Source organism: Epinephelus lanceolatus, chromosome 6 (genome assembly GCF_041903045.1).
Source record: "Epinephelus lanceolatus isolate andai-2023 chromosome 6, ASM4190304v1, whole genome shotgun sequence".
Taxonomy (NCBI): Eukaryota; Metazoa; Chordata; class Actinopteri; order Perciformes; family Serranidae; genus Epinephelus; species Epinephelus lanceolatus.
In genome coordinates, this window is record NC_135739.1 from 30,210,677 (window position 1) to 30,232,143 (window position 21,467).

At 40.9% G+C, this 21,467-nt stretch overlaps 1 protein-coding gene across 1 annotated transcript in view; it reads right to left on the bottom strand.

Moving 5' to 3' along the window:
• cachd1 (cache domain containing 1) overlaps window positions 1-21,467 on the bottom strand; it is a 117,539-nt gene that overhangs the window by 37,192 nt on the left and 58,880 nt on the right. Inside the window, exons 4-8 of the mRNA XM_033621949.2 lie at window positions 12,389-12,495; window positions 4,808-4,934; window positions 3,281-3,425; window positions 2,973-3,189; window positions 2,632-2,781 (exon numbers count right to left, since the gene is read on the bottom strand). Coding sequence (XP_033477840.1) covers window positions 2,632-2,781; window positions 2,973-3,189; window positions 3,281-3,425; window positions 4,808-4,934; window positions 12,389-12,495 — 746 coding nt within the window. The remainder of the gene's footprint in view (window positions 1-2,631; window positions 2,782-2,972; window positions 3,190-3,280; window positions 3,426-4,807; window positions 4,935-12,388; window positions 12,496-21,467) is intronic.

A 21,467-nucleotide genomic window follows, 5' to 3' on the forward strand; every position in this document is an offset into this window, starting at 1 on the left:
AGGAAACAGTATGGCACCCCCAAGAGGAGTCCCCTAAAAGGCTGTCGATATAAAAATGGTCTGTGGTGCAAACAACGAGGCCTACACGAAAATGCAACTTGTGCAGACACATTTAGTTGATTAGTTGATCGGAGGTAAATCAAAATTGAATCAACAGCCGTTCTAGCTTCTTTTCTCATTTTCTCCATTTCATATGATTTTTAACTGAATATCTTCTGTCACCTCTTTGTCATATAAAACAATTGCAGACTTTATTTTGTGCTCTGAGACACTGTCATGGGGATTTTCTGACATTTTATAAAATACTACTTTTTTTATAAATCAAAAGAATACAGCCATATTTGCAATACAATGAGTAAGCAGGTAATGATTAACATATGGTGTGGAGACCATACTGTATCTGACTGTTTATTTAGCAGGTTATTCAGGCTGCCATACACAGTTATGGTGAGGGAGGTGGGCATCTCATCAACATCAACACACACAAACACAACTGTGCATTATACTGCCGAGGGACTGCTGATCTCCTTGAACAATCAGCACTTCACATTTGGCAGGGGATGCAGGGAATAAGACACCCACACCCACAGTGGGCCTTTCAGCTGTGTGCAGCAGCGTCAGCGACAAAACAAATGTTTTTTCGGATATGCAATGCTAATAAACTCAGAGGACGATAGATTTCTGCATCCTTTTCATCATGGAGCTCTTTAAACAGCCAAGGTCCTCTGTCAGTCACACAGAGTGAGCAGCATGCCCTTTGAAGTCTCACTCTCTCCTCTCTTAGATGTACCTAATTTCCATTCTCAGATGCAAAAACGATTTGTATTAATGGTGGACTAATGCATGCGCAGCAGAGGTGAGTGTATGTGTGTGTGTTGCGGAGGGAGGCAGGAATTAGAGGAGGCAGATGGATGGACAAGGACAATAAAAGAGGAAAAGGAAGCATACACACCACACCAACACACACGCACAGAGGAGAAAAAAAAAAGCCTTTGAGGTTTCTGAGCACCTCTCTAACCTTCAGTCTTCTCTTGAACACATTGTACCCAAGAACATAGAGAAAATATATCTAACATGGAGACAGATCCCAGCAGAGCTACAACTGAATGAAGGTCTAGACGTGAGCAAAACAAGAGGAAACAAAAGCAAAATTAATGTGGGGAATATGTGACTAATACGTAGCCAGAAATGGTCTTAAATAGCTGTTTTATGCTTTATTTTTAAAAGATATAATTTTTCAGCTGGCTCCTGTTCTAAATACCCAAATAAAACACAACAATTTATATAAGTGTACAACTACATGTAATGTGCGATATAACCTAGAAGGCTACAGCTCTTTGTGTAGTTGGTTTTACACTTTAAACTTTAAATGCCGTGAAAATTTGTGCTTTTACAATTTAAATTAGAATTACTGCCTCTCAGTTATGTGCCTCTGTGAACCAGTTAAGTTACTGTTACAGTTTACATCCTGTCTTTTCAGACTTGTATGTAGCCATGGCAGTTGACAAGTCAAATATGGATGTTGCTGCAAAGAAGCTACATATTCTAAAACATGGATGCTTCACACACATCTTCAAACCTGCAGCACAGAGGATCTATACAATCAGCAAGGTTTCAAGGTGGACACCCAAGATTAGCGTCACCAATTCAGTATCTGACTAAATGTCTTCCCTTCTGTTCCTGAGATTGAACATTAAATAATGGCCAGAAAAAAATGTTTTTGCAAAACATTATGTCACAGTGAAGTTGAACTTTGATTTTTTGGGGGGGGATATAAAATGTCTATATCTTATTAAACATTTGTGTAAACTTTTGTCAGATTTTACTTATACATTTTTGAATTGTGGCCAAAAATGTGTTTTTTGAGGTCACAGTGACCTTGAAAGTTGACCACTGACCACCAAAATCTAATCTGTTCTTCACTGCGTCCAGGTGGACATTTGTGCCAAATCCAAGGAAACTCCCTAAAGGATTTCTTTAAATAATTTGTCACGAGAATGAGTAGTAGACGTTTGACTACTGACCACCAAAATCTAATCAATTCATCTGCATCTAGGTGGACATTTGTGCCAAATTTGAAGAAATTCTCTCAGGGTTCTTGAGAATATTGCGTTCAAAAGAATGAGAAGGACATGGTCACAGTGACCTTGACATTTGATCTTCAACCACCAAAATCTGATCAGTTCATAGTTTAGTCCAAGCAGATGTTTGTGCCAAATTTAAAGAAATACCCTCAATGCTTTCTTCACATATCACGTTCAAGAGAGCAGGATGGAAAATGTGGAAAAATAACTCTAGGTTAAATTAGTTCATGTACCATTAGGATTTGGATCTTATTTTACAAAATAAATCTTGGAATAGATTTGTTGGTAAGAAAAAAAGAAATGATAGAAAAACTAAAACGAAATCTGTCATAACACAACACTCAGGTTTGACCGATTATTGCTGAGGGAAATCAGCAGATAATCAGAATTTTGTCTTTAGTTTTACCTCCACTTTGAAATCACTTGCTGCAATATTGTCTTGAAGCAGGAAAAAACAACATTTCTTTATTGTGAGGACATAAAATGCAGGTGAACATCTGTTAAAACCACTCTCAACAGTCACCAGTCTGAAATACGAGCGACCTACCATTCATGAGAGCGTAGGTGAGGATCATGACCGAGTTGTTGAGATGTCGGTTCTCCTCTCTGACTACACTGAGCGTCGCTCTCTTCTCTTGCTCCGACGAGTCTCGAGACGTGATACCGGACGACAGGTAGATGATCACCATGTCTGTGGCTGATAGAAGACAGAAGCAAACACAACATTTGTATTGGTTAATATTGAATAATATGACGAGAGAGGTGATGATGTTGTAAAATATGCCCATAGACCTGTGGACAAGAGCTTGAATTGATCATTAATGCAGCAAACAGACATCTGTCCAAACTCCTAATATACAGCAATACCGCAATGTCACAATTTCTTACTGGCACTCTGTTTGCAGAGACTGCTGGTGTTTCGGAGCAGCTGGAAGGCCTTCTGGAAACCTGCTGCGTGCTGTGTGGCTCCATCAGACGCCTTGATGTTGGAGATGAAGGTGCTCATCTTCCTCTTGGTCTCACTGGTGGCCGGAGAGAGCAGACTCTTGTAGCACTGGTCCAGAGAACAGGAACGAACGGTCTCTGCCACTGACAGAATGGAGATCTGAAAAGAGGGACAATGAGATTAAATTAAAAAACAATGTTAGTTTGAGTAACACTGAAAAGTCGTCTTTTGTCTATTTCCTTTCACTAACCTTGTCATGTTCATCTACAGCGTTGAGGATGACCAGTGCTGAGTCTCTGGCGATCTGAAGCTGGGTGTCAGTCACAGACGCTCCATGGTCCACCATCACCACGATGTGTTTGGACTGGGGACGCACCGCAGACACATACACAGGCCTGCAGGAGCACACGCACAAATACACACAAACATTTACTATACAGTAATATAATCCCAGACGCTATTAACACAAACTGTAACAGCATTTGAACAGTGATAATAAAATGTTAGTGTTTTCTAAGTGCTGAAGTGTTTAAGATCAGCAACGTGACTCTGAAACCATCTCATGCATCTGCTAACTAAACATTATGTCTTTCTCCTTCACCTTCTCCTCGTTCCTTGTCTTCCTTGGGTGGCTTTTGTCAGAGTTTCTGATCTCAGCTGCAGTTTTCACAAGAGATAGCTTTCCCTTTATTGTTGTTTTTGGTGGAGGTTCAACACTTGACGCATTTCTCGCTGTCACCGCTGAGTTATGTATTGAAAACCATGTGTGCATGACTTCCTACAGATGTATGGGAAACTTTCACGCTCCAAAAGTTAGAAAATGGTATTTCACTATTCAGTTTATTGCTTATGTGTTCATGTGCTCATACGACTGCAGCAGCTTTTCAGGCCTTATAGGGTCATGGTGGCAAAAAGAAAAACTAAAGTAATAAACCTGCTGCTTAACTATGAAAACTCCCCCACAAAGAAAAAAAACACATTATCATGGATCCTCAGTGTTTTAAAGCAGACTGCACTTTATCTGCCTGTTGTTGGCTTAATACGGGGTCCACAACTATTATTTTGAAGTATGTGTTAATGCATGTATATTATTAGTTTGGTGGGGTGCAGACCAGTGCAGAGGATTGGGGGGTCAGAGCCTGTGTGTGTGTGGTCCGCTGGACAAGGAGACACAGGGCGGAGAAGGGGAGTGATGTACTTACAAAGCCTCATTCACACTTGAAGCAAGCCAAGTAACATCATTTCTCTCATGGCTGCATGCCAGCTCACTGACTTGAACAGCCAGAAAAAAATCCGAAGGACATGATTTTTTAAAAAAAACAAAAAGAAATACTAAAATGCCCCAAAAAACAAGAGAGAGACAAAAGAATATAGAAAGAAAGGACAAGAGAGAGAAAGAGACATCTTTCAGTTGTGGACACAAAAAAACCCACAACACCGGAGGTGTGAAATTCCAACAGGCTTTAGTGGGTACAGAGCCGCATTCCTGCCACGGGCATGTGTGGTCAGGGTGTGTGAGGGCAGCGTGCCATCAACATGCCCTCTGGGCCACCCCACAGCAACTGACAGAGAGGAGGGGTGAGGAAGAAGACCAGGAGAGGGAGGGTGGATGAGGGCAGGAACAAGTTGATGGGGTTTTGATATCAGCCGGCCTATTCTGATACTTTGCCAAGTGGGTGATATCTGTTGACAAATTGTGTGCTTGGCAGTAACTTTGAGCTTGACAATTTAAAAAAAAAAAAAAAAAAGTTAAACTAATGGGGAAGTTGGTCCATACCTGCTGCGGTGCTCGTAACTTCCCTTGCACTGGAACTTGTGGGCGGGGAAGACTGTGAAGATGCCCTCCTCTGAGCTGAAGTACTGCCACTTAATCCCCGGGTTGGACTTCAGGTTGTCTGCCAACACTACAGGGAAAAGAGATACAAAGGAAACAGCAAACATGTTAAAACTAGTACTACCACTACATATTCTAAAACATGGATGCTTCATAAACCTCTTCCCCCAGCAGCACAGATAATCTATACCATCGGCACAGTTTCACGGTGGACACCCAAAATTAGTGTCATCAATTCAGTATCTGACTTAATGTCTCCCCTTCTGTTCCTGAGTTATGACACTGAATAATGGCAAGTGTTTTTGCATTATCATGTCACAGTGAAGCTGACCTATGACCTTTTGGATATAAAATATTATTACTTCATCATATTGTTCTTTTAGATGTTTTTGTGTTTTTTTTTTTTCATGATCATTTTTTTAAGGTCACAGTGGCCTTGACCTTTGACCAACAAAATCTAAGTGGACGTTTGTGCCAAATTTGAAGAAATTCCCTCAAGGTGCTCTTAAGACATTGCATTCACGAGAATGAGACCGACGAGGTCACAGGGGCCTAGAGCTTTGATAATTAAAATCTAATCGGTTCATCTTTGGCCCCAAGTGGACGTTTCTGCCAAATCTGAAGAAATTACTTTAAGGCGTCCTTGAGATATGGTGTTTACAAGAATGTGACAGAGGTATCGATGGACGGAGGGATGAACAACCCAAAGACATCATGCCTTTGGCCATGATTATCGCCAGGGTGGAGGCATAAAAAAAGGAAGGATGAAGGAAATAAGGGAGAAAATGGAGGATAAAGACTGAGGAAGGAAAAACAATGTGGGAAAGGCAGAAAGGAGGCAAAGAAGGTAAAACATATGAGTAAGTAAGAAGTGCAGGAGCGAGACCTTTTAAGTTGCACTGTGATTCCTGAGTGAATCAGGTTGTGTTAAAGAAACCACTAAAAACACTGTATATGTTCATGTATAATACTGTTTGTCATGATTTGTTTAGGCTGCATTTGGAATTTGTGCTGATTTGGATCTGTAAAGCAAGGCTGGGCTTTACAAATTAACTTGACTTAAATAAAGGAGAATACCATATTAAACGATGTGATGTGTGAATTACTGGACATAAGTTTGGACATTGTGAGATAAAATCTGACTGCTGGACTATTTGTGTTAATTCGCCCCAAACTGCCGATGTAAAAGCTGGCAACAGGCCATCATGTTGATCCAACATCCAGGCAGGAATATCCCACCATGGCCTGATGTTTTGCAGTCTATGGGAGCAACTCAGATGCCCGGCTTCAAAAACTGCAGCTCATTTGCACATTTGCATGATGTCAGAGCAAGTTGGAGTTAAGTCAGACAGGAATCTAACCAGCAAGCATTGAGTGCTGATCGAGTCTGTGCAGGCCTGGCTCATCTCAAATCAGCCTACTTTTAACTCAAGTACACCCACTTCTGTAACTTGTCTTCTTTTCCTTTGACAAACAATCATGCTTTACATTCTGTTATTGGCCTTTTCACACCTTATTCAGATCTATGCAAACCTGCCTATTCAGGCATGACGAGGAGTTAAATACACCCCTTTCTGACTGGGTATACAGTATACACATGTATACCCCATTCATACCTCTCATAGAGTAGAATAAATTAACTCCATATAAAGAAACAATTTCAAACATAACTTCTGCAAAGTTCACAGTACCTTTTTCCCATTTGGATCCCAGAACCTGATCTGTGTGACTGCAGGGTGAGCTGAAATAACAGCCCTGGCTACAACCTCTGCAGAGACACTGAGCCTGAGTATTTGCTCAACACTAACAGACAGATTTTTTTTACTGGGTCACAGAGTCAACAGTATCTTCACAGAGATCCCATCACAAAGCCAGCAACTTCCTTTCCGCTCGCTGCAACACAAAACGGCCTTTCACAAAGAAACGGGGGGGGAGGAGAGAGGACGGGGTAAGAGAGACACAAATAGAAACTTTGGGCCCTTTATAGGCGAAAACATAGACAGAGGAAACGGAGCAGAGCCATCAGAGCAGGCTTTATTCAAATAGCATGAAGCAATAATGCAGCTGTTAAATCAATGCATTTCTTTAAAAACAGAGACATGCAGACCAACTATGGCAAATCCAATCAACCTAAAGCATACCAAATAAACTAATCCTGTAAAATATAGTTTAGCAATCTAGCACAGATCTTGTCAAGATGCAAATAAAATAGCTGTTGAGAAACTCTCTATAAGGCTATTCAACAAAAAGTGATTTGACATGCATTTCTGCTTTATGTCTTTGCTCAAATCCCAACAGCCACATAAGACCAGTTTTTGGCAAGAAATGAATCTATAATATTGAGTCCAATATAATATTCCTTAAGAGAAAGTTTGGTTTGATTGAGCCAGGTATTACAATGTTTAATTTCTTACTACTAATAAATATTCAATGTGGTTTCTACAGGTCATTAGCAGCTGTATACATGTACCAACCTTTCTGCCATTTAGCTGACTATTTGTTATTTTTCGGGTGGAGGTTTCCACAGACGAGTAGGGTTTCAAATCTATCTCAGTAATTAAGTCTATGGTCGTTGCTAGACATGCTAACCGCCATTCATGCATAACAGCTGAGTCTAAATAGTCTCGAAATGTGGTTCTTGGCTTATGATCACATTGAATTAATCACCCGCTAACGAGAACCTCTTTTGACCTTTTCCAACCTCCCAGCAATATCAAGAGCCAAAGATTTCTTTTTCCTGCTGGAAGAGTGGAAAATCACAAGTCAAATATTCAGCTAACACTAAAATCCAAAACAAATTACGTATAAACACAAATAGTTAAATTGCAGAACAACTGTGAAACCCTCCAACTTCCAAACATTAAAAACCGCACCAAGATGCACCTCTGGCTACATGTGCTTGGCAAACGAACTACTTTTTTCAGCAGGTTCTTGCACACCACAGTTGCCCATCATACATCATCCCTGCCCAGTCACTCCATCCATCTCTGAGGCTCATATAAACAGGAAACACTCAGTTGTGCTGACAGTGGAAGAAGGGCTCTGTATACATCTGTCAGGCTACAGAGCTCCACTCTGCCACCAGTGTTTAGATCTTCTCAGAAACAGATGGACAAGCCAAGATATAGGACCCAAGTGACACCCATTTCCTTCAACCTTAATACTGCTGACGGTTTGTAATGACCGGCTTTGATACATCTGCATCTACTCCCACACATGAACACAACATATGTATAGCTTTGAGTATCACATGCTAGCAGAGGATGATGCAGATATTATGAGAAAATCTGAAGAATTTACAAGTGTCTCAAACAAGGGAGTTTGTGTATTTAGGGGTCTTGTTCACGAGTGAGGGTAGAATGGAGCGTGAGCTGGATCGGTGGTTTGGGACAGCATCTGCAGTGATGTTGGTGCTGTGCCAGACCGTTGTGAAGAAGAAGCTGAGCTGGAAGGCAAATGGTCAATCTACCTCCGAACCCTCAGCTATGCTCATGAGCTTTGGGTAGTGACCGAGAGAAGGAGACGCGGATACAAACGGCCGAAATGAGTTTGGCTGGGCAAAGCCTTAGAGATAGGGTGAGGAGCTCAGACATCTGGGGGGAGCTCGGAGTAGAGCCGCTGCTCCTTCATGTCAAAAGGGGTCAGTTGAGGTGGTTTGGGCATCTGATTAGGATGCCTCTTGGGCGCCTGCCTTTCGAGGTGTTCCGGGCCCGTCCCACTGGTAAGAGGCCCCAGGGTAGACCCAGAACCCGCTGGAGGGACTACATATCCCATCTGGCCTGGGAACACCTTGGGGTCCCCCAGGAGGAGCTGGAAAGTGTTGCTGGGGAGAGGGACGTCTGGGGTGCTTTGCTTGGCCTGCTGCCCTCAAAACCCGGCCCAGGATACAGTGAGGGAAAAATTATTTGATCCCCTGATGATGTTGAAAGTTTGCCCACTGACAAAGAAATGATCAGTCTATAATTTTAATGGTAGGTTTATCAAATACTTATTTCACTCGAGCAAATGCAAATCAATTTTTAACTTTTTTCCAATGTGTTTTTTTTTTTGTTACTTATCTGTCTCACTGTTAAAATAAATCTACCATCTGCCCCAAAATTTTCACAACAATCTATTACATAGCACTTGAGATATTTTAGTTGGTGATCCTTAGTCCTTAGTCGGTGATCACAATTGAGGACCAAAAGCCCAAGTAACAGACCAATCGACATCACCCTCCCTCGAGCCCTTGTGTTAGCATGACAAAATAGCCCACACAGCAATCATCTGCATGTAGTGTGTGGTGGTACATTTTCACTCTCATTACATGGTTCTCAAAGTTAAAAACCTGGCCCTGCACAATTCACAACATGAGCAGTGTGGTGTAATTAATCTGTGATCAGTTTATTTTAGCTGATAACTTGATGCAAATGAAGTGAAGGCCTTGGAGCACAACAAGTCAACTGATTGGGAAAAAAAATAACACTCGTTTCTTCTATTCTGGTTCAATTCCAGTTTATTTTCCAGCTTGTCACTCACACTGCAAAACTTAGCATGGAAAATGCAAGTCAATGTGATGCCAGATTTAGTTGAAGTTGTTTAAGTTGGAAAAACATATGTACATATATGAACGCACATACAGATTAGTTCCTGATAGCAACATGCCTTTTGGGAGGCATTCAAGACATGAGTGTTGATGATGAGATGGGCGGAGAGAAGAATAAAGGAACAATAGCAGATGGGAGGTGACACAACATCTCTAAACCAGAGAAATGGATGAAATTGCACAGGAAGTAAGCAAAGCTGCAAAAAGGGAAAATGGACGGCAGAAAGACGATGGATCAAACAAGTCCTCTAATCACACAGCACTCCACCACCAGTCATCTCTCATCTACTTGTCTTTTCACTCCCACCTGCTGGTATCACTATTGATGCCTCCCACATCCGCTATCTCTCTCTCCTCCCCCCAAAAACTAAAATAGAAGATGAGAGGAGAGAGGATGGAAAGAATACAATACAGTCTTGATACAATTACTCCATTTCAATCAGCTCTCACCCCCTCCTTTCTTCCCCTTCATTCATCATTCTCCCCCACTCAATTATCCCTCACTCTCTCACCCACTCCCTCCCTCCTTCCTCTCTGTAGCTGCTTGTTTAGACTGGGCTGAGACAAATGGGAGAGAATGAATACGCTGGGAACGTGGGGGTCAAGGAGGGCTGAGTGTGAGGGACAGGGAGAGGAGAGGGGTAACTTGAACTCGCCACGACTGGCTCGCAAGGAAAATAACACCCAGCCGATGGTGACGTGTTATGAATGGCAGTAATTATGAATGGTTTGCAGAGAGAGGAGCAGGCAGGGATGTCTGGAAAGAAATAGGTTGGGGTTGGGGGGTGCAGCAAAAGAAAAAAACTAGTTGAAAGTTTACTGTAAAAAGGGAAAAAAGAAGGGGCAGCGTTCAGTGGAGGGGTAAAGGGTTCATTGTGCTTCCAATAAACTAGTTCGGCTCAAGTGTCCTCCGAACACGTCTAAAGGCAAAGTCGAAAGGTTGGATGAAAACTTGCCGTCATGAACCCCTCTTACATGGAGATTGCTCTATAGGGCTGCTACAAAATCTCTTCTATACGCCACATTTGTATTTTGCATTTTTTTACACAAAACCAAACAACAGCAGCATCAGTGTGTGATTTTAGATAGCATGCCAGCATCCCGGAAGCAAAAGAGGTGTGACGTGTAATACAACAGCAGCAATGGCAGCAACTTTTACAAAGAACAGTGAGGTGGAATAAAGGCGTGACACTCCCGCCTTGAAAGGGCAGTATCTAGGGGGTATAGAGAGACACGATGAATCAAACAAATGGGGTTAACAGCACACTTTGAGATAGTCTTTTCAGAGGCAGTCATGATACCAAACTTGGTACTACCAAGGGTATCGACCGAATTTTTGTTTTTATAGAGTTCAAAACTGTAAATCATTCTGCAGTTGGGTACCAATACCAACTTGCAGACCCTTGCCGAATCTTGCCGAGTTCCATCAGGATTACTGTGCTGAAAATTCAATTTGTTAGTTTTTTAACAATATACTGCATAAGTAATCTAGCCAGGTAGCTGAACATTCTTCTGTAATGCTTTTTTTTAATCAGTAGATTCAGTCTACAAAGTAACCTTAAGTGCTTCCTACCATGCAATATAGTATTTTCAACAAGCTCTGCAAACCAAATGGTTAGGTTATGGTATTGGATGAGGAATAGTTAAGCTTTTTGACTTAAATTGGAGAGGTTTGGTGAGAGCAATGATTAGCAAGAAGGCAAGTACTGTTTAATGAGACCTGCTGCAGGGAAACACAGTCCTCTCCCATGTAATTAAAAGAAAATGAGTTTTTGAAGTTTAAAGCTGCATTTTTATTTAACTTTGGCTGATAAAGGTGGTTATGAAATGGATTACTTTCAGGCAGAAAAATGTAGGTCTTGGTAAAATCAATTTTGTAGAAACATTTTGGGGATTTGAAAATTTATACAATCTGACTTAAACTCGCTGTCACACAATTACAAATTCCTGAAGGGGGGACTGGCAGTGATTTAACAACGTGTGCTGGACTGAAACTGGAAGTTAAAGAGACACAGGGAAAGTGAGCTCAATATTCCGGGAAATGCAGCCCATATGTGTCACCAACGCATGTAATACAGCTGGATAATTCTTCTCTGGAAGCGGAGGAAACACACCGCTAACCAAGCAATGGCATCAGAACAGAAAAACCAGCAGGGGAAAGTTGGCCTTTGCCCGCTTTTTAGTCAGTTCAGTCCATTTTCTTCCTAATCAAATGCAGACCGAAATATGTGGTGCAGACACATGTGGGTTTTACATGGTAATAATCTGCAACGTGCTTATGCAATGTGGTGCCTCCATAAACATACTGTGGGAGCAGTGAGAACACCATCAAACTGTTTTCCATTCTAGGACAATGCTGATGTACATGTATGTACTATAATGACATGAATACGCCTCATTTTTGTGACAACTGATGTGATTTCCATATGAGGTAAAGTGAGGACAGAAACAAAGAACTGACAAGAACATACACTACCTGAATACAATCGCAGACAAGAGTTCAAAGTCAAACAAAGCACATTTGATCTCAGGCTGTAAAAATCATTTTAAAATCAAAGGGATGAAAAAACAGGAGCGGCAGACAGAGAAAAGGAAGAAAGTGTGAGTGAGGGAGCACAGGAGAGACTGTAACAAACATCTCTTCAGACACCCACAGCTAATTATTTCCATCTCAGATCAATGTCCTCTCCTTTCAACTTTTCAGACGATAAGAAAAATAGAAAAGATAATATAACTTCTTAATTAAAAATTGGTTGCCGTGGCAACTGCTATTAAATTATTCAGCATTTGGTGTTCAGTTCTCAGTAAAAAGAAATGGATTCCACAGTTTATATGGTGAAAACTCTGTGTGTCCATGTTTCATTTGTTAAACCAGGTCAGCTTGTATTCTAGCAGATTCTCCTCTCTTCTGGTGTGTGTTTTGTGTGTGTCTAACAAACCTGAGTTGAGGTCCCGTCCAGGGTTGAAAGCTCGGCTGTTGACGTTGGGGGAAAGTCTGTCACAGCAGATGGTCTTGGAGACGTTGGTATTGAAGTTTCCATCAAACCTAAACACACACAAACAGGCAACATTTGAGAAATTTATAGAGCATGTCCGACTCATTTGTTGGTGGAGCAGCTCAGACTTTTCTCTCAGCATTTTACTACTCCACAGCTTTAACTCCAATAAAACCAAACTCACAGGTTTGCAAATACCTCTGACTTTACGGTAATGTTCATGTTGGAACTTAAAGAAGAAGCTATTGACTGAGATCTACATGCTTTACACAAACTGTGGAGAAATCTATGTGAAACCAGGAAGTTAATCCAATTACATGAAACATCTGTTGAAACTAATAGGTCCTGCTTGTTTCATCTGAACTGCATTGTATCACTGGCTATATCATCTGTTGCCCAGACCTCGTATTAAAGTAGAAGTAAATGGCTAGTGAATAATATTTTCCATGGAAAACTGCTTGAATTCAGCTTCTCTCCCAATAAAGCAAATAGCCAGTTCCCTGAATACATCTGAACGTGATTGTAGGAAGGGCTGTCTGCCTTATAGGATGATTCAGATCATCTGTAACAGCTCATATTATCTGTCTCTTTGTCATTTTGTTTTTATTTTGCCCAACACATTCTCAGTCCAACCAAATCAAAATATGAAGCACTAGATAGCCTCCTACATCAGCTTTGAACATTTGTTTGGATGTTTTCACAGAGCATGTACAGTTTCAACTTGTTAAATGCAGTCTTTTTCAAAATAAACTTACAATGTATATGAAAAACTTTGTTTTTGTGTTTACTTCCTCAAGTGTAGACAACAAAAGCATGTGGTCGGGCTTAAAATAATTCTGGTTGTTACTATTTTGATGTAACGTCACGTGACTTACGTCATTTGTATAGTATGCTCCATGTACTAGCACACTACGTTGTTATTAAAATAATGCCACTGACTTGTGGTTTCACAGGGGACACAAACAGCAGGCTGCCAGGTGAAGATCCCCGACACTATGCTGAGTTTCTCATTGTTTATACTAGGTTAGTTGCCCATAGCGTCAGAAACTGCCACTGCCTGGTAACTATCATACCACTGTTAAGGGTGCCTCAGTCATTATGTTTAGATAACATTAGAGAAAATTAATTTATTGTGTTAGTCTGACTAAAACCGGACTTTTAAAAAGCATGTTAACATGTTAGACCGCCTGAAATTGAACAAAATCTAATTTCTCAAAGTCAGACTAGCACACCCAGATAAAGCGCAGATAATGCTATTGGGAGTTGAATTACTCCTGCATGTATACAGTCAATTAGGGCTGCAGCTAACGATTATTTTCATTGTCGACTAACCTGTCGATTATTTCTTCAATTAGTCAACTAATCATTTTATCGAAAAATGTGTTAAAATGTTGAAAAATGTCGGCCTGTCTCTCCCAAACTCCAAAATTATGTCATCTAATGTCTTGTTTCGTACTCACGCCAAAGGGCTTTAGTTCACCATCATGGGAGAGTGTGTAAAGCTGCCAATATTTGAACATAAGAAGCTGCAATAGGAGTATTTTAGTGTACTTTTATAGTACTTTTCTATGAAAAATGACTCAAACCGATTAGTCGACTACTAAAATAGTCACCGATTATTTTGATAGTCGATTAGTCATCGATTAGTCGACTAATCGTGGCAGCCCTACAGTCAATCAGGCCCAAAATGGCCGATGTGCCGCCCTGAGCTTTGACCCAGAAGTCAAATAGCATTAAATGCTTAACAGAAGAAGACGCCGGTAACATTCTGGCGAAATCTTCATCCAGAACCATACATTTTTGGAGGGACGAGGAGACACAGTTCATTCTGTGTCAGCTGAAAGACTTAAATATTTTAAAATACATGTGTAGGAGGAAAAAATGGTATGGCGATTGTTTCTTTAGTGACGTAATAGGTCAACCGGAAAAAGGCCCAATACTAACAAGCTGAAAGGGGACAAATTGCCACCTATCACAGTGCTTTCGGACATACTTTGGTAAACAAATTGATTCCTTTCCCATGCTTGTATACTGGGACGAGGACAGCAGTCCATTTAAAAGACCTAGTCAAGCTATAACCGCAGCTTGACTTAACTGTGCATGTTAACGTAGAGAGAGTCTGCCACAGAGGCCCACTGACCAAGCATCGCTATGTGACAAGTTGGGAATGAGACCAGGCTGGTTGTTCCCTGGCTAAACACAATGCTAATAATAAGACAGCGTCATTAGTCATTGCTTCAACTGTGAATTTTTGGTTGGTTAAAAAAAACACCTTAAATTAGGTTATACAAGGAAAACAGTTTTGACACATACAGGACCCGGATGAAGATGGAAAAATGTTTTGTCAAAATCTTTGAAACTACTTTTGGGCATCAAGGAGCAAATTCACGTCAGCTGGATATGAGACACTATAGTGCACAGCAATGGAAAAAGTAATCCAAAAACTATGATATTAACACAAATGTATCATCAAACTGCAATATCTCTGCTTGTTTTTGAAAACGGTCCCTGCATCACATACTATACTCCTGTTTGTCAAAGGCATGTTACAATAGTTTCTTAGCATATGAACACCTGTGGATAGTAATCTCAAAAATAACACAATACAAGCACTCTTATCTGTCTCCTTGGTGTTAATCTCTGATGGCAGTTAAACAAGGGCGAACCTTTGTAACAGTGTTGCCTTTATCTGCAATCAGAATGAGCTCATAATGAACAAATGTGTTAGGTATGTTTAAAAATATCAGTTCGCGGCCGGGTTGCTTGCTGTGACTGGCCCCTACATGGAGCTTTGTGTAGAGTAAAAGATGTGGCCCAGTAATGCAACGTTGCTGTCCTCGAGCATACACATGCAAATGTGTTTAAGAGGTGTCAAAAAATGCGACACGTGTTGCCATCAGCACATCTTTAACACGTAGCTTTTGATATAACATATTAACACATATCACATCACATTTCATTCAGTGATTTGTTTCAACGTTACACAGCAGCATGAGCAGTGTTATTTTAAAGTCTCTTTCTTGTGTGTGTGTGTTGATAGTAAAGCCTGGTTTCCAGAGCTCGTATCTCTGGAGTTAAGAGCTGACTAAAAGGGAGGTATGCAGAGGAGCAGCCTGTTCTGCACTGCACCAAGCCTGGGCTGCTTTGATCCTTCCATCCCTCCAACTAGACCACCCCCCCACCCCTTCTGGCTTAGCGACATACAGACACACATGTGCACACGTAAACACGCGCGCGCACACACACATACATACACACATGCTACACACTCTTTGTCTCCCTCTGCTTGCAGACCTGGCCCTGGCCCGGCTTGATTGACAGGTGCTGTGATGTACAGGCTGCGTTTGAACTTCACTCATTTAGAGTCCCATAAGGCCAAAGTCATTACTATTCTCCTTCAACCCACTTTGCATAGAAGCAGTGGGCAGGACGCTCAGCACAAATGTGTGCCAGATAAAAAATACATTTGCAGCCACTTTGAATTCCACATCAAAAACACATATGAGGACGCGAGAGAGAGGGAAAGAGAGAGGAGGGGGCTTCGATTCTGATCAAACATTTTAATGAGGGCAAAAAAAAATCTGTTTTGCAAAAAGGCTGGACTCACCAGACACAAGCGTGAACAACAACACAAGCTTAAATTCATTTTAAGAATATAAAACCAAACTCTTATCCAGACCGAATGCATGGTGCCTTAAATAATTCTTCCATTTAATATGCATATTAATAATGTATTGTAGGAATGCTTGCTTTATTACCATGCCTCCCAAAAGGGGTTGTTTTCTATGCAGTGATTAAAAATATTCCTGAGGACAACTCAACCCACAGACAACGGGCCTGTGAGTGTCCTTGAGACAGATTCAAACTACAATTTATTGATGAGTCTTTGGATTTCGATTTTTTCTTTGCTTTAATACAGAAAGAAATTAAAATATATACGATGAATCACTTCTGAAAAGCCAAAGGGGTTTCACAAAAGAAAAAAAACAGCTTTTTTCTTCCAGTTTTGGAAACAAATCCTCACACTGGAAAAAAAGACATGAAGCCCAGTGTCTTATAGCACACAGTGAAACAGGCAGACACCTCTAAATAAGGCAGCACCTGCCGTGTTGAGCAGTTACGAGCAACCACTGTTTATAAAATCCATTATATTAAGATGTACCCTGCTGCAGGAACCATGTATATCCACAGAGGAGGCAATCATACGCCATTCAAAAAGCCCAGTGAGTACAATTACGCTGAAGAGGCTTGCGGTTGTGGGAGCACCGACGTCAAGAGTAATACCCTTTCTAATGTGTTTGCAATCCCTCAGTGAACAGCAGCGGTGAAGCAGGCAACATGCTAGCTGGAGAATGGAGGGTGCTTAGAGAAAGCTCTATCCAAACAGATTTCATTGTGATATCAATATGCAGAGTGGATTTTGGAATTGTGTTTGGTGTAGAGCAGCTACTTTCACAAGACAGGAGGAAAAAGGCTCTAGTGGATTTTTATCCTGTGCTGATTTGCACAGCTCATTGACTGAATTAAACTGAGAGGTGATTCTAATGTTCTGGCCTCCCTTGTTTGTGTAAACGGGGCAAATCATGCAATCTGAAACACACACCAGGCCTAAAAATGGCTCAAATATTTTATTACATTGCATTAGACTGTACAGCTATACATAAATCAATGTATGGCTCTCTAAGGAAACTTATTCAAGTGGGAAAATACTGCCTACACAAATGCTACAACAGTGGCTGAAATAACATCACTGAGGGAATGCATGTTGCTACGTTATTGAAATAACTGCCTCCAAACATCATCCAATTCTTTTATATGACAACCTGAACCTGTTTTCAGTATGTCATATTTGCCATGTGCTCTATTTTCTCTTTCTTTTAGACCCTCACACTGCTGTTAACCTCCCCACTATGAAGAAAGTAAGGTAGGACCACCTAGGATTGGAACTGGGGGATTATAAAGGACGGATTACAGACTGGGCCAACAGGGATTCAGACAGTGGGCCCCTCAGTCCCGGCTGACCCAAGGGTGATCCTTGAACTCAGAGGTCATCAGGCATCTTAAATGTACCACAATGCAAAACAAGTACAGAATGTTACAAGCATGGGTGCAGATCTGATGACAAGTTTGGGGGGGACACAATCAGTTGTGATTTTTTTTAATTGCACGTGTGCAAATCATGCCCACAGAGCGCTTGAGATTGCCAGCATATTTCACGATTTCATAGAGGCTCATCACCATCACCAAGTCATTCAAAAAGCACTACAAAGAGAATCATATGCTTACCTTTACTGTTTATTTCTCTTAAACAGCCAGTAGTACATGGAACCAGCCATCACCCTCCTTTTCACTGCTTCGCTGTTCGTTAATGCTACTTCTAGTTTCAGGGTCTCAGGCATGTTATGTCCACTCACGTTCTCATCTCTCGCCTCTCACGGATTCCCATTTCTCCTCATCATCTTCCCTTTCTCCCAGTATATAGGACTACTGTATACATTTGTTCAATTTCAATCATTTAGGCTATTTAGAATTGGGGGGGACAATTTGTGTTTTTCAGAATTTGGGGGGGGCATGTCCCCCCCATCCCCCCTGGGATCTGCACCCATGGTTACAAGGGCTTCTGGGTGAATGAGACTCTGAAGAATGAGCTCCTTTTGTTGTATCAACTTTTCAAAATTACCTTTGTTACTCTGCTACCAGCAGTTAGTTTCAGTTGAACATTACCTGTAGGTACCAGAGTTGGAACCTTGGAAGTCTTTGTTTTGCAAGTAACAAGATGCCTAAAGTCTTTGCACTCAATCCGAAGTGAAAACAGGCAAGTCCCGCAACCTTAAATTTAACTACAAATGCCAGGTGAAGCTGGAAGTTGTTGTGTCTCCGTCTGTAATTTTCAACCTGTGCATTTTGCAGGTTGTTACTGCAATCTTTTTTTGTTTGTATAACCAACTGGTGCTCAGTAACATACCGTTAGCAACTTGACTGGATGCTGTCAGATTGTTCAAACAAAGTGAATCTGTAGAATTATGGATTGACTTGCTGGTAGCATTAGTAGATCCAGGAAATGACTAGAAATAGATTTGTTTGTGGCACAATTTTTAAATAAAATACTTTTAAATCTCTGAACTTGGGGGAAGGTATGAAGTGTTTTCCAGTCAAAAGGCTTAAGTCACTGGTGCTGAAGTCTAAGTCAAGTAGCAAGTCTTTTTCGATTTTATTAGGTTGGGTGTGAAGTCATAGAAATTGTGACTTGAGTCTAACTTGAGTCAAAGTCACGTGACTCGAGTCCAACCTCTCTCCTGTCATCAGTTAGCCAAAAAATCTAGCTATTACACCAGCTGTCTGAGACTATGTTGCTACTACAACAACAGTAACTGTTAAATGAACTGTTATGTATTTCACTTTTTGTTCTTAAACTCATGTAGATGTTTAGTTGATGTGTTCTTCCTACAGAGACAATGTTGTTCATTCACTAATGATAGTTTGTTCCTTCCTGGTATGCAGGACAATGCAACTTATTTGACAGCTAGTCTATACTGTGAATCAAGTTTCCTTGTTTTTATACTTGGCTATTTTTACAACACCTTCGTCTGGCTCTCTATTTTATCATAGTCCATTGATTATGCATTTGGTTGGGATATTGGACAATGCCCGCAGTTGTTGATACATAAGTCTGATTGGTTGTACAAGTACTGGAAACAGGCCAGATGGTGGAGACCCAAAGAACTCTTCACTGCTGAATCTGTCCTTAAATATCAACTAAGGATGTGAAGAAGGAAATCAAAATAAAGGAAGGGTTAAAAAGAAGGTGAAGAGGAAGCTAGTATATTAAGACAGGAAAACAGAGACAAAAAGGAAGAATAAATAAATGGAAAATTTAAGGGAGGCAAAGATGGAGGAACAACGAAGAGAAGAGCGAGGAAGGAAAGAGATGGAGGTTGACATTAACAGAGGCATGTGGACAGAGAGAACAAATGTTTACACCTGCTATGGTCACTTAAACAACCCCCTCCCAACCTGCCTGGTGTTTCCCCATCTCCTTTTCTAATATGCAAACAGAGGTATCATCATAGTGCTGACCGAGCAGCCAGAAGATCAGCTTGATCTGAAGCTCGAACTCTCGGTAGCTGCTCACATATACTCTTGATCTGGGCTGTAAATCTGCCAATAGCTCAGCTGGTGAGAATTCCTCTTAAGAAACAGGAGCTCTGTATTAGCACTATGGTGTCTTTAATCTTTATGTTTAATTTATGGGTGAAGCTATTGGAAATTCTGCAATACTATCCCTTGGATGATATTATGACATTATGTTAGGCATTTGGTGTTCTGTTCGGCGGCCCATCCTCATGCGGGTGACTTTGTCATGTCAGGATGCAGTAAAAGCAGGTGTGCAAACCAATAAACATATAATACTTGTGATTTAAAAACCTGCAATTAAATCACTGAATATTAGTTAGGGCTGCTCCCTGAAAGTCGGAGAATCAAATCATCAGTTGGAGACCCCTTAGTTGTCTGAGATTGCTTCAAGTTTTTCTTTTTGCTAGTCAGTGTGCTGTGCAGTGTACTTCTGGGGATGTGCTGGTCCCCAGATGTCGCTATGGAGTGAGCGCTTTTCCCTTTTACACTACTTTTTGGTACAAAGAGCTGCGAAAGAAACGCTTTGAAACTTTCTACCGTAAAGCTCCAAGATAACATTATCTTCTTTCAACTGCTTGGAAGTGTTGAATTTACAGCTCACAGATACTTAATACGACACAGTCTCTGGCTTTTGTTTGATATGTAGTGTCGGCATAAAGTGTTGCACATTTCCGATTGTTGTTAGCTTGTTTACGATGTTACATGAATGCTGCTGTCACACTGAACGTTCAGTTCAAACTTTAAACTTTATATGAAAAAAAAAATTAAATCGTCAATTATTCATATCAAACGGACAAATTTGATTTGGCTGTCATAATTTTGGGTACAACCCTAATGTTACCTATCATAGATATGTTTTGTGTTGTAGGAGTAGGAGCCCTTTTCACTCACACATCTCAGTTGTTGCAATGACATACTGCAGTGTGTGAAAGCTTTCTGAAAATTTCTAGTGTTAAAAAAAATGAAATCATAGATTAGAGAAGGATATGATACCAATTACTTTCCTGGGATCTTTCAAGTGCATATCTCATGGTACTAAAAAGTCAAATCCTGATATATGAAGATGGATCGGTATCTGTTACATTAGGAACAAAGTTGTGTAGATAACGAAGGTAGTAGTGGGCATAGACTTTATGTAAAGCAGCACCATGAGGGTGGTTATGAGTAAAATGGATGGATTGCTGTGAATTTTTGGATCAAACATTCATATTTCCCTCAAATATATTGTGATAACTTCGGTGCCTTCACTTTTCATTTAGCACCATCTTTACCTCATTATCTTTAGGCTAAGTCATGTGGAAAAAGGGCAAACTTTGCACTGAGGTTTAACAAGATGCTGGTCAAACACTGACGTGGGCATGTCTGCAGGGAGGTAAAGTGAACTGGCCATCTTTAGCAACACCTAACAATGTTGTATTTTTTACGCTCTACCTTCCCTATACCTTTCTCTTCTTCTGTTTTGTTAAGGCACTTGTTTGTTTACCTCCTTAAAGACCTCTCCGGGATCATATGAGTAGCATATTCCTTGCACGGTCCATCTGCAGCTTATCTCCTCTAGAACTACTGGTAAAATAAGACCATTAAATGGCATGGTCTGGGCTGCTCCCAAGCACACTTCTCACTTTTACAACTGCATAGCAGTGGAACTGTTGAAATGAGCACCTGGAGACTGCATGTTAAAAATATAAACAAACACACACACACACACACACACACACACGCACACACACATTAACTCTACAAGTCACATACATTTTCTATTTTCAGGTTCAATCTGTCGTTGAGACCGAGCAGTGATTAAAGCATACCACTAGGCGCTAAGCACTGCCCTCGGTGGCCTTCCTGTGAAATGATAGCCTGCTAGCTTGATGGCTAACAGACATGGACA